Source organism: Populus euphratica, unplaced genomic scaffold, assembly GCF_000495115.2.
Source record: "Populus euphratica unplaced genomic scaffold, PopEup_1.0 scaffold3203.1, whole genome shotgun sequence".
Lineage (NCBI taxonomy): Eukaryota > Viridiplantae > Streptophyta > Magnoliopsida > Malpighiales > Salicaceae > Populus > Populus euphratica.
In genome coordinates, this window is record NW_011503024.1 from 1 (window position 1) to 13334 (window position 13334).

General features: G+C 33.3%; 3 protein-coding genes across 6 annotated transcripts; all 3 read left to right on the forward strand.

The window, feature by feature from the left end:
• The first annotated feature begins 692 nt into the window (after positions 1-692).
• Positions 693-3857, forward strand: LOC105119606 (uncharacterized). Of its 4 annotated transcripts, none has more exons than XM_011017764.1 (2): positions 693-1947; positions 2567-2794. In XM_011017764.1, exon 1 carries the CDS (start codon positions 823-825, stop codon positions 1930-1932), a length of 1110 nt encoding a protein of 369 aa, XP_011016066.1. In that variant the 5' UTR covers positions 693-822; the 3' UTR covers positions 1933-1947; positions 2567-2794. The 4 variants fall into 4 exon arrangements, with proteins under 4 accessions (XP_011016066.1, XP_011016065.1, XP_011016064.1 ...); XM_011017763.1 differs by having other exon boundaries at positions 2584-2794; XM_011017762.1 differs by lacking the exon at positions 2567-2794 and adding an exon at positions 3553-3857 and having other exon boundaries at positions 694-1947.
• A 2027-nt stretch (positions 3858-5884) lies between these two features.
• LOC105119608 (uncharacterized) lies at positions 5885-7307 on the forward strand. The gene is made up of 2 exons (XM_011017765.1): positions 5885-6343; positions 6596-7307. The coding sequence occupies exons 1-2, from the start codon at positions 6007-6009 to the stop codon at positions 7120-7122; spliced, it is 864 nt and encodes a 287-aa protein (XP_011016067.1). The 5' UTR covers positions 5885-6006; the 3' UTR covers positions 7123-7307.
• Positions 7308-9097: 1790 nt separating this feature from the next.
• LOC105119609 (uncharacterized) lies at positions 9098-10697 on the forward strand. The gene has a single exon (XM_011017767.1). The coding sequence runs from the start codon at positions 9197-9199 to the stop codon at positions 10331-10333; it is 1137 nt and encodes a 378-aa protein (XP_011016069.1). The 5' UTR covers positions 9098-9196; the 3' UTR covers positions 10334-10697.
• Positions 10698-13334: the final 2637 nt, after the last annotated feature.

Genomic DNA, 13334 nt, shown 5'->3' on the forward strand with positions numbered 1-13334 from the left:
CTAATTAAAAAATGTTAAAAAAATATAAAATATAAATATAAAAAACCACCCATTTTATTCTCTTTTAAAATGTAAAATGGAGAATGAAGCTGGCATATTTCCAAGAAATTGGTTGGTGTCAAGTAATTACAATGTTACTCACGCATGTATTTGTGGTTGTGTTTGAATTTGGAAGATTGATTCCCTCTGAAAAACATCATATATTATTCAATAAAAATAAAAATATTTATTTTTTATTATGGATATTTTTATATTTTTTAAATCAGACTCAATATTGTTTTAGTTTTTTTATATAATCACCTAAGAATTATAAATGTATATTTTTATTTATTAAGATTTATTTTTAAAACCATGATAAATTTATCTTTAATAAATTATATTTATAATAAAAAAATTATTGTTTTATTCAAAACAAAAAAGAGGAACATACTTTTTATACTTCTAATTCTTAAGAATATTTATTTTAAATTCCTTAATTTTTTACTGAAAAGTTATGCTACTAATAAAAAAATATATGAATAATAACTAGAAATTTTTCATTTTTAAAAAAATTAAATAATTGTTTATATAAATATATGCCTTAATTAGTATAGAATTTATTTAAAAACAATTAAAAAGGACTCTGGGATGGTTTACTTTAAAATAAATAAACAAATGAAAGAGCAATTCTTTGCAGGCCCATTGAACCTAATCAAATGTGGCCCAATGACGGGAATCCTGGATTAAGCAATAGCCAGATAGCCATCAAAAAACCCTAACCCTAACAAAAACCTCTCCGCTTCACTGTCTTCACCTTCTTGTCCAAAATTTGTGCTTCCAAATATGGCCAATGCCTTTATGGCCATGAGAAGCCTGCTTTCTCTTGCACAAAAACGTTTCATCAACACATCTGTTATACTTCCCACTGCTTCATCATCATTTACTGCTGAATATCTCATCAAGACATGCGGGCTTCCTTTACAACCAGGCCTTTCAGTTAAGCTCCTAAACGATGAAAATAACCTCCAAAACTCGCAAGCTGTAGTCGAATTCCTTAAATCTCACCATTTTAAGGATGCCCACATCGCCAAAATGGTCCAAAAGTGTCCTGCTGTCCTCCGCTGCAAAGTTGAGGACAATCTGGAGCCCAAATTTGACTTCTTCATTAAAAATGGATTTGAGGGTCAGCTTCTGCCCCAAATTCTGATGTCAGATCCGAGAATTTTGGTATGCAAATTAGATACTCGCATTAAGCCATGTTTAGAACTTTTGAAGCCATTTCTTGGCAGTAATGAGAATATCATAGCTGTTCTTAAGCGTGCTTCGTGGTTATTGACATATAGTTTCAAGTCATGTGTGCAACCAAATATTGATTTCCTGATTAAAGAGGGGTTGCCTCTTGATAAGATGGCAAAACTGTTAATGTCGTACCCAAGAACCATACTAATTAAGCATGATAGGATGGTTTCTGCAGCAAATTATCTTAAGAATTTGGGGCTTGAACCAAAGGCTCCTATGTTTATCCACGCTTTTAGGGTGATGGTACAATTGAGCGAACCAACTTGGAAGAAGAAAATTGAGGCTTGGAAGAGCGCTGGCTGGAGCGAAGGGGAGATTCTGGGGACTTTTAAGCGATTCCCTTTTCTTTTATCATGTTCAGAGGAGAAAATCAGTTGCATGATGGATTTCTTCGTGAATACAGTGAAGCTGGGACACCAGACTATTACTGCAAATCCCTCAATTTTCAAGTATTCGTTCGATAAGAGGATTTATCCGAGGTATAATGTTTTGAAAGTTTTGGAGTCAAAGAAGCTAATTAGAGTCAGGAAGACTGCAACTTTCTTAAAAATAAGCGAGGAGAAGTTCTTGGAGAATTATATTACCAAGTACGAGGGCAAAGTTCCTGGTTTATTGGAGATATATGGGAGCATTAGAAAAACAAAGGGACTATAACTTGATGGCGAAATAGTAAGTTTGCTTTTTTAATGCATTATACAATAGTAGCTTAAATTCCTCTTATCCTGGTGACTTTGTAATGATGTCGTGTAAACTATTTTACGGTCTCTAATTTATATTGTTCAATTTATTGTTTGATTGTGCAAGTTTCATTTTGTTGTTGTTTTTGGACATTGATTTCTGAAAGTTTTTTATTGGTGGTTGTTTTTTGGAGTGTTTGCAAGTGTTGTAGATCATTAGCTGCATTTTTAAATCCAAATTGATATTGTGGCTTGAAGGATTGCATAATAGTATTGGAATTTCCATCCTCATTCAAGGAGTTAAAATTGAATCCTAGGGGATTTTACTCTTTGAATTTTAACTTGAAATAGTTATCTTGATTTGAGCTGCGGAGCATAAGAGGAGCCATAAAAACATGCTGGTTAATTTTTTCCCGTGAATGATCGTAAGCGGAAAGGTCCGGGTTGCTCACAGTTCATATATACTATCAAGTAACAGAATTAATAGGATCGAAATGGGAAATTGCAAAAACTACCTAGAACTTCTTTCTGTGGCTATCCCTCCCTCATTATTTATAAACCTACATGCCCGAATCCTGTAAAGTGTTCAGGATTTGATTGGTTATTTGTAACTTTGGCTTCAAAATAGCAGGGGTGTTGGATATGAAGAAGTTCAGGGCCAATTAGCTCTCTTGCTGGTGCATATGAAATACTGGCGGGTTACTGTCGAACTCAGGAACTTGGGAAGCTGGTTTCAAATACTCAACAATAAGGTTGCTTGAGAGAGGCAAAATCTAGACTTCTGGCAGGGTTTCAAACTGCAGCAATGCAGTTAGACACCAACTATGTTACAAGCGTGATTTCCTTATTGTTGAGTATGTTACAAACGATGTTTCAAGAAGTGTATAATTATCTGAACAGTTGTATTTCTTTTCCACGTTGGATCATGTGGATTTGGGAGGTGATGTTTTCTTGTAATCATACCGCGTATCAGATTTGCATCCTTTTTGGTTTTTTTGGAGGGTTTATTTGCCATCAGTGGCAGATAAAGTGAGAGAATGTAAGATGTTTTATTGTAGTGGAAATAATTGAGAGTTAGAAGAGAAACATAGTTTTCTTAGAAGAGAGACATAGTTTTCTTCATCAATTTAAGTTTTTTCTTCGTCAATCAGGGCATTATAATCTATATTTAATTCTTCATATTTACAATTAAAGAATTGCTTACATATTGCCCTTGATCTCTCATCCAATGAACGACTTCCTTTCCTTGACTCAATCATTCTGCCATTATGAGTTCTATTTGTGTGCCCCTTCTTCAATTCCTTTCAATCTCTTAAACTTTAAAGCTCAGTTGGCAATGGTAAATTGCATGACATGATCACGTCATCTTCTGGGATTCACGAGCTTCAGAAGCAGTTTTCTTGAAGTGATACACTTCAGTCCTATGCTATAGTAAAGACTGGTAAAGATCGAGATGCGTCTCTAGGTTTTTAATTGAATGTCAGCAGATGGCCACTTTGGTCACGCTTGCTGCTGCTGCTGCTGCTTAAACATGCAAACCGTAATGAACAGCTGCATACATGCAAACTAATGTATTTATTGATGCCTGATATTTCAGCAGTTGATTGTTCCATGTTTTCCAAGGAGCTAGATGGAGGTTCTTCAACAAGTATTAGCGAGGGCAGAAAGCAAGTATGTTGGTTTTGTTATGGTGAGAAACTGCATGGCCACTGGCATTGTAGCTTTTAGGGAGCTGTTATTCATTGCATATGTGTGATTTAGAATCGTGTTAGAGAAGTCCTCTTTTTATGAACACATAGACACACATATATACATTTGTAATTCATAGGAAATACATTGAATCTAATACAAAAACTCGGCATAATATTTATGTGCTGAATTCTCATTTTCTTCTTCTTTTTATTCCTTTGATTTTATGTTCCATCACACAAGTAATTCTTTGTAGAAGCAAAATCAATAGTTGTTCAGGATAATAATCTCTTACAAAGATATTCCTATGTGTTCATGTTGTCCTAAAGCCATCTCTGGTAACCAACAAGGGTGAGTCCTTGGTTAAGAAAAATGATAAAAAACTTTGAGATCATTTCATGGTTATAGTTCTACATCTCACAAATATATAAGAATCATTTTCTTTATATTTTGGCTATCACCTTTCACGTTTGTGTGTATTATTTTAACTAACAGTGATGTAGAGTTTGTCATCCATTTATCTGAAATTTATTTAAATTTAGATTACTTTCTCTACTAGAAGTAGAAAAAAAAACACGTTATAGTGCTTTGTTTATATAAACAGAGAAGCAACTTAATTTTTCTTTTTAATTTTTAATTTTATTTTTTAAAAAATCTATCTTCTAATTTTTCTTTTCAATATTATTATTTCAATATTTTATTAATTTTGAACAGTTATTATAATTTCTTTCATTTTTTATTTTGAATAATTTAAAAATAATTTTTTAAAACTTAGTGAATTCTATGATTGATGTGAGTTAAGTCTCACAAAGATTGAGTCTATTTAATATATTTTTATTTTAATATTTTTTTTAAATATCATATTAATATTTTTTTTTTACCGGTCATCTTTGATGTATTTGGATCCACCATACTGTTTGGGCATGTAGAGTTAATTATCATGGGCATGTAGAGTTAATTATCATGCATGTTAATTTAATTTGTTTAATTTGTTGAGTTTGATTTAATAATAATGTTAAATAGTTTTTTTTATAATTTTTTTTGTATTTTTTTTTGAATAAATCCTTTTTTACTTTTTTTAATTAATTTTATCTTTTAACATTTTATTAATTTTAAATTCATTTTTATAATTTATTTCAATTTATTTTTTATAAAATTGTTTTAGTTTCAAAACAATTATATGATATTTAGTTGATACTCAATTCTGTGAGCATTTATTTTTTAATCTAAAAAATAATTTTAAAAAATAAATTTGTTAAACTCAGTGTAATTTATAATTCTAGATCACAAATTTGACGAGTTTAGTTATGAAGTATGTATCGATGTTATATATTATCATTTTAATATTAAAAAGAATATCATGTTGAAATATTTTTTCAAGCTAAATTATTTTTTTTACTAATTATTCGAGTTATCTTTAGATTTTTGAAGCCAATTGAGTTATGTTAAAGTAATTGAAGTCATTAATTTTAAATCAAGTTAGGCAAAAATTCAAGTTCAAAGCATTCAAAATTGATACTAAATTGGATTTAATAATAATATTAAGTAGTTTCTTAAAAAATAAATAATTTTTTTAAGTTTATTTTTTTCATCCAACCAAGTTAGAAAACTAGTTGTACCAAAAATATTTAAAACAAAATTTCTTGACATAAAAAATAAAATTATATTGCAAATTGCTAACTTAGAGATTGTTTATTATTGTATTAATTTCTGTTTTTACTCAACTAAGATACAGATAAATAAATTGGTTAGTCAAATATTTTTTACTAATTGCATTCAAGTACATGCCTAACTGCATTTTAAACTTTAATTTTATAAAAGCTAGAATAACATATTTTTTATTCATCAAAATCATATTTTTATTTATTTTACATATAAAAAATTCATCTTACATTAATTTTAACTAGTTATATATTTTTTGAATATATATTTTAAAAAAACTATTTTTTAAAACTGCAACCATTAAAGCTGCCTTAACAGCACATAAAGATCCACCCACAACGAATCCACTGTAGTTACATGCATTTTCCATTCTAATGTCCGTGAAAGAGTACTGGACCGAGCCAATGATTTGGTCTCACTGGTGTTTTGATTTGTTATAGTTTTTATTTAGGATTTTTAAAAAAATATATTTTATTTGAAAAAAATATTAATTTTTACATTTTAATATTAAAAATAACACTAGTATAAGTGTATAGTATATAAGCAATGGACCAATATTTCAGAGGTAAGCGAAAGGGGGAACTGAGAGTCCGGCCGGTTTTCATGAATCACAAAACAAACCCTACGCCTAGTCGATGAAATTAGGGATCGGTCCTCGTTAGCTTCTTCTCTAACCACATTTTTACCCGTTAGTGAGAAAATGGCCATGAAGCTTTTTCTTATTCAAAAACGTTTTCTAGCAACGCCATCTGCTAGTAGCTCACTATCCTCATCATCGTCGTCTTCATTTACGGTGGATTTTCTCGTCAACTCATGTGGGCTTCCTTTAAAATCTGCACTTTTAGCTTCCCGGAAGCTGAAGCTGGACAAAAAAAATCTTCGAAATCCTCCCTTTGTGCTACAATTCTTGAAATCTCACAACTTCGACGAAACCCACATCTCCAAATTGATTGAGAGGCGGCCTCAAGTCCTCCAGTCCAGAGTAGAAGGCAATCTCGCTCCCAGATTCGAGTTTCTGATCGCAAATGGCTTCGTGGGTAAGCTCCTGCACGACCTTATCATACACCATACTGAGATACTTACAAGTGCCTTAGATTCTCGTATTAAACCAGCTTTTTACCTTTTGAAGTCTTTTCTATACTGCAATGAGAATATTGTCGCGGCTCTTAAGCGTTCTTCCAGGTTGTTGACGGCTGATTTGAATGTCAATGCGAAACCAAACATTGATTTTTTGAGAAAAGAGGGAGTTCCTGTTAACATGGTAGCAAAATTGATTATCTTAAATCCAGGAACTATACTGAGTAAGCGTGGAAGGATGGTTTATGCGATGAATGCTATTAAGAATTTGGGTCTGGAGCCAGATAAGACGATGTTTGTACGTGCTCTTAGCGTGAGGTTACAAATGACTGAATCAACATGGAATAAGAAAATTGAAGTGATGAAGAGTTTGCGGTGGAGTGAAGAGGAGATTCTGAGGGCTTTTAAGAGGTACCCACAAATATTAGCATTCTCGGAGGAGAAAATCAGGAGTGCAATAGATTTCTATATCAATACTATGGAGTTGGAAAGACAAATTATAATTGCTAATCCTAATTTTATTGGCTTCTCAATTGATAAAAGGATTCGCCCAAGGTATAATGTTATAAATGTCTTAGAGTCGAAGGAACTGATTAAAGGAGACATGAAAATTTCTACTCTGCTAGTTACGAGTGAGAAGAAATTCTTTATAAATTATGTCAGCAGGTTTGCGGATGAAGTCCCTGGTCTATTAGAGCTGTACAAGGGTACAGCCATGAGAACAGAGAAAGACGCTTGATGGCTAAGTTAGTTTGTGTTATACAAAGTATAACACATGGTTGTAAACTGCTTCCCTTCTTCTGAATTAGACCTAGTCTGTACCTGTCATTTTATATCGTTCAATTAATTCTTCGAATACCGAGTTCAATATCCTTTCATTTTTCATTTTAGTTTCTTATCACGGCAGCTCTTGTTTCTGGTTCATTTCTTTGACCTTCTGTTTGTAATCTTTCTTTTTTTAGGCCCTTCTCTTCAAAAAGAAATGGCATGCATGCTTTAATATGAGAATCTAAGGGCCTTTTGAAAATTTCAAACAGTTCCTGTCCTTGAACATGTATTCTGTCCATGGTTATAGCTTAAAGTGAAAAACTAATAACTTTAACTTTTGAGAACCCTTGGTTTCTCAAATTGATCCATCATTTGAGTTTGTTTGAATAGTATTCTTGGTAGAAATGACACAATGGTGGCTTTTTTTTAAGGCTTTCTTTGTGACTGTTATGATTTGAAAGGTGTTAAACAACGTTCAGAATTTGGCCTTGAACCGATGGGTTGTGTGTTCATACATGCTGTTGGCACGTTGAGATGATACAGAATTTGGCATTGAACCAAAGGGTTCTGTGCTTGTACATTGTTGGCACGTGGATACAATACATATGAGTGAATCAACTCGGAAGAAGAAATTTGAGTTGTTGAACAAGCGTGGGTTGGAGCAGAGGGGAGATTAAAGGGGGCTTTTTATGTCATACCTGCTTCTTTTGGCATTCTTAGAGAGGAAAATTGGATTGACGAAGGCTATGTAGTCATAGTAGCTGATTAAAGGGAAGTTAAAGATTGAGTTATTGCTGACAAGATGTGAGAAGAATCGCATGGAGAATTAGTATTACTAACTACTAAGCATGAGGGTTGAGTCCCTGGATTATATAGGTGGTGTAAATGGATGCCACCAAGAGAAAAAACGATGTATACTTTGGCAGAGATGTGAGTTCATTTGTGCGAAATACAAAGCTGATTTATGTACATTTCTTTCCAAGTCCATATCTATTACCCTCTGAAATACTTACACATACTTGCGACTTTCAGCAAATCAACAGCTTAATCACTCCTAAGGGCTGAGGAAGGTGTTCTGTAGTTCTTCCACTCTCATCAGGAAAATATATGAAGAAAAGTCGATGGTTATCACCTAACCGCCGTCTGTTTGGCCCCCATATCTAATCTTGTTGAAGGGAAGTCGGCAGCTGATGGTTCTTGCCGACTCCAGTGACATGATCCTTGCTGACAGCTTTAGCAGCGACGAATCTGGCAGCAGATGCTGATTTTCGTTGATTTTTCAGGCTTGCTCTTTTCATTTTGATCCCAGTAAGTCCTGGGCAAACCACTAGCATAGATGACTGCGTGTTGGTGCGGTTAATTTTTTGAAATTTATTTTTTGTTTAATTATTTAATAATAAAAATAGATATAAGTAGAAAAGAGAAATAGAAATATAAAATAAAAATTTATTTTTCCATCAAAATTATCCTTTTTGATTTATATAAATTTTTTTGTTGTTTTGACTAAAAAATAGTTTTTTTAATAAAAAAATTAGTAACATAGTTCATTGATTAAAAAATAATTAAAAAAATTCGTAAAAAGAACAGTAGTTTTTTCTATTAATGTATTTCTTTATCTTAATAAAAAATATCTTTTATTTATTTGAAGTATTGTTTTTAAATAAAAACTGAAAGTCTTAATTAAAAAATAAAAAAAATCTAAAAACAATGAATTTTAAAAAAATTATATAAAAATAAAAATATTTATTCTTATTCAATATTAATAAATTTTTTTTAAAAAAAACCCTAAAACAAATATTTACATGAAAAACCACTATTTAAATTCTTTTAAAAAATATTTCATCAAACAAATCATTCTATTCTCATTCTAGTTTGATTAACCATCTTGAGCCCAGCCCATTTGAACCCCTATCAGTTTGATTAAACATTGAGGAATCTGGCCCAATGAAAACAGACCCATTCAGTTCATCAACCCACTGAAAAAGGAAATGTCTTGACTGTCTTTGTTCTAATTCTAGGTTTGGTAAGGTATCTGCTTCCAGGAAATGGGCACCAAGGTAGCCATGAGAAACCTGCTTCCTCTCTTACAGAAACGTTTTCTATCAACATCATCGTCATCTACTCCAACACTTTCTCCTCTTTCCACTGCTCCATCGTCATCATTTACAGTAGACTTCCTCATCAAGTCATGTGGGCTTCCCTCAAAATCTGCTCTTGCTGTCTCCCAGAAGTTACAACTCGACGAGAAGAGCATCCAGAAGCCCCAATCAGTACTCGAGTTTCTGAAAGCTCACGGCTTTAAAGAAACCCACGTCGTCAAATTAATTGAGAAGCGGCCTGATGTCCTCAGACGTGGAGTAGACACCAATCTCAAACCAAAATTTGAGTTCCTCATCGCAAATGGCTTTGTGGGTAACCTTCTTCCTGAGCTTATTACATCAAATCCGAATGTTTTGGAAAGGGCTTTAGAATCTAATATGAAGCCATGTTTTGAGTATTTTAAGTCCATTCTTGGTAGTAATGACATGATTGTAGCGGCTTCTAAGCGATGTGCAGTGTTCTTGACCTATGATTGGAAGAGTATTATACAGCCAAATGTTGAGTTGTTGATTAAAGAGGGAGTGCCTGAAGAGAGAGTAGTAAAAATGATTGTTGCACAACCAAGAATTATATATCAAAGGCGCGATAGGATGGTTTATGCAATCAATGCTGTCAAGAATTTGGGTCTTGAGCCCAAGGCTGCTATGTTTATATATGCTCTTAGATCGATCTTATCCATGAATGAGTTCACTTGGAAGAAGAAGATTGAAGTGATGAAAAGTTTTGGGTGGACTGAAGAAGAGATTTTGCGGGCATTTAAGCAATACCCGTTTCAATTATCATCCTCGGAGGAAAAAATGAGGAAATCGATGGATTTCTTGTTGAATACTATTAAGATGGAAAGGCAGGCCATTATTGCCTGTCCTAAGTTTCTTATGTATTCAACTGAGAAAAGGCTCCGTCCTAGGTATGATGTTTTGAAGATTTTGAAGTCTAAGAAGCTAATTGAAATCGGCAAGAAGACGAACTATCTGCTAACAGTTAGTGAGAAGAATTTCTTGGAGAATTATGTTACTAAGTATGCTGATAAAGTGCCAGGTTTATTGGAGGTATACAGGGGCACAGCAAAGACCGAAAGATAGAAACTTGATTACCTCCCATCCATCGCCTATATTCCATTATCACAGGCCAATGTTTTTCTCAGGTGAATACATACATATCTATACCTATATGTGTGTGTGCTTACGCTCGCACGCAAGAAGCTATTTGAAGTTCTTATTTGTAATGCCTGTTTTACCGATTACTTTTGAATTTCATTGTTTGCTGAAATAAATTGCATATTCTTGCTCTTGAAGGCCCGGCCATTGCTCTCTATTTTTTGCCATTCTCTTCAAATGTTAAACCAAAGCCAGCTAATTTTCTTGAACCAAACAACAAATATTGCAAGTGTCATTCTTTGGTTGATCCTTAGTCAAGTTCTAGGCTCATAATCTAGTAGATTGCTTCTCTGCTCTAAATTCAGAACTATACAAGTCAAGTTGTTAGTTTGCAGCAAGCAACCATGACTTGGAACCCTTGAGTTTTCTTGTTGACTGTTCATCTTCTCATCTGCAATTCTTTGAAAAGATGTCATAGGTCCCTTGAATTTCATTGTTTGCTGAAATAGATTGCATATTCTTGCTCTTGAAGGCCTGGCCAATGCTCTCTAGTTCTTGCCATTCTCTTCAGATGTTAAACCAAAGCCAGCTAATTTTCTTGGTGACTGTTTTATTGGATTGTTAGCAGGCAGGTGGTACAAACTGATTGAATGCTGTATATAGCAGGATTGCTTCCCCTATTTCCAAATTGCCTTCTCTTTTCAAACCATGAAGCAATTGACTTGATAAACTTCATATTTTGCAGCTAGAAGCTCTTAACTAGAATGAATATGAAAGTTGGTCATCACTAAGCCATCATTTTGATCACAAGGAACTTTTTTCTCATGACTTTTTTTTTTTTGAAAATGTATCTTAAATAACAAGCCCTTTCTATCTTGTTCATGTTTTTTGAGTTTGGAACATTACAGATTCACATGGGTCAGCCATGACAATCTTATAAGTGGGCCTATTTTGAGCCTTAATCAGAATATATCCAAATTGAAAATGTTCTGAGTTTTTGCCCAATTAAAGTGAACCGACAGCGACCTAGCTCAGAAAAGAGGTCTATATCTTCTCAGCAACCCCTCTGATAACCCTCTTCTTCACTAAGCTGTTTCTTCGGGGTGTTTAGTGTTGTGGTTGAATTTTTATTTTGTAAAATTTTAAATTATTTTTTTGTTTTTCAATTTTTTTGATATGATATGTTAAAAATAAATTTTAAAAAATAAAAAAATATATTATTTTAATATATTTACAAGTAAAAATAACTGTGAAAAATAATTTTTACCATTATTCCAAACATCTCCTTCATCTTCATCATCAATTCATTTACATTTCAATTCCTCATCAACTCATGCGGGCTTTCCTAAGTCTTATTTTTCCGTTTCCAAGAAGCTCCGAAACTGAAAGAGCAGATTTCAAGGTAGTCCTCGTGGATTTCACGCCCAAACTTCAATTTCTCATTGCAGTATCAAATCCTCTAATTTTAAAAATAGCCCTGGATTCTCATATTAATATCAATGGTTATGATTCCCACTAACTTGCTCTGTTCTTTTTCCCCTTCGCGGGATAACCTCCAATTAATATCTTTTCCATCCTGCTTTGCAGATCAGGAATTTCCATGTTGGATATAAGACTTTTGAGTCCTTCTTCAAGAGCTCCTTCCTCTCTTTCTGCTGCATCTTCTCCACCTACAGGATTTCTGGACGAGTTAAATTAGTGTTTTTGACAAAAATGAACATAAGTTTTAATAAAATGGTTGTATGGTGCTGACATTTGTTAGCGTGTTTGTCAAGTTCCCTATGGGTCACCTTGCTAGCATTAGCCGAAGTCAGTTGATGTCTAAATTAGACCCAAAAAATGATGCTTAAAATTTTTCTAGTTGTTTTCGAATTTCTTTAAATTTGTTTTAGATTTCATTTGTTAAGTAAGTTATAATTTCTATTTAAACAATTTTATTTTTTATTTTTCAGAAATTAAATAAATTATTGGTTAAAGAATTATTTTAGGAATGTGATTCTAAAGCTTGATAAACCCTAGTTTCTTTCTCTATTTGCAGAGTTATAGTATTTAAGGCTTAAAAAACCCTAACCCTTCCCCTTCTCTATACACTGTTTCAATGCTTTCTTGGCTAGATACTATTCTTTGAACAGGAGGAATTTCTGAGTCGTGGTTGTGTTGAAAGGAGATAGAGTCCTGTCGTTCCTCTGATGGTGGTGCTATGATATGATGAAAATGATGATGGCTTTTATGAAATTCTGGTTTCCTTCTGAGAACTGTGAATGTTCATTCATGGTTTTACTGTACTTTCCAGTCTGTTTAACTATGAAGGGTAATTCCAGCAGATGCGGTTTCATTTGGATGCCCCTTAACTCTTAACCTTTCCACCATTTCCAACATCTATCTGTATCAAAGCAGTTGATGTTATCCACAGGCAGTTGACAACCTATGGATTTCATCCTTTTGAGTTGGTAATGAAGAGATGTTGAGGATGAAAGAAGGCCCAGAATTCAATTATTTTTCTTAGCATGATTTTGAGCATGTATTCTAATCAATATGCTAAGCTATGTAATCTGCGATCGCGTCCACTCTATCAACTGACACAATACAATAGTAACAGTGACCAGTTTAGTTCATGTCTTTCACTCTTCCTCTGCAGTAACTAACCACAGAGCAGCCCCTTTATCTTGAAAAACCATTATTCCTGTTCATTTTCTTTATAAAATCCGGTTTTCTAAGATTGTGTTTTTTTTCTTAAGAAAAGAAATTTGATTTGGAAATCTAAATGAAAAACATGTTTTCTTTCGTACAAAAATGTTTTCTGCATATTAACAGCAGACCCGATGAGTCCAGCATACAGCGCAGTAAACATGACAACATTATTTGTGGGAAGATGTTGGGTTTTGATGAAAACCCAGGAGCAGCAAGTCCTGCTCAGCTCAGCAACCGACGACAGCAAGTAATTTATGGAGAGATGTTGAAGCCTACAAAATCCCAGAACCAAAAA

Coding starts and splice junctions, on each gene's coding strand:
- LOC105119606 (XM_011017764.1), top strand. CDS start 823: ATGGCCAATGCCTTTATGGCCATGAGAAGCCTGCTTTCTCTTGCACAA.
- LOC105119608 (XM_011017765.1), top strand. CDS start 6,007: ATGGCCATGAAGCTTTTTCTTATTCAAAAACGTTTTCTAGCAACGCCA. Junction 6,344..6,595: donor GATCGCAAATGGCTTCGTGG/GTAAGCTCCTGC, acceptor TCTTAAATCCAG/GAACTATACTGAGTAAGCGT.
- LOC105119609 (XM_011017767.1), top strand. CDS start 9,197: ATGGGCACCAAGGTAGCCATGAGAAACCTGCTTCCTCTCTTACAGAAA.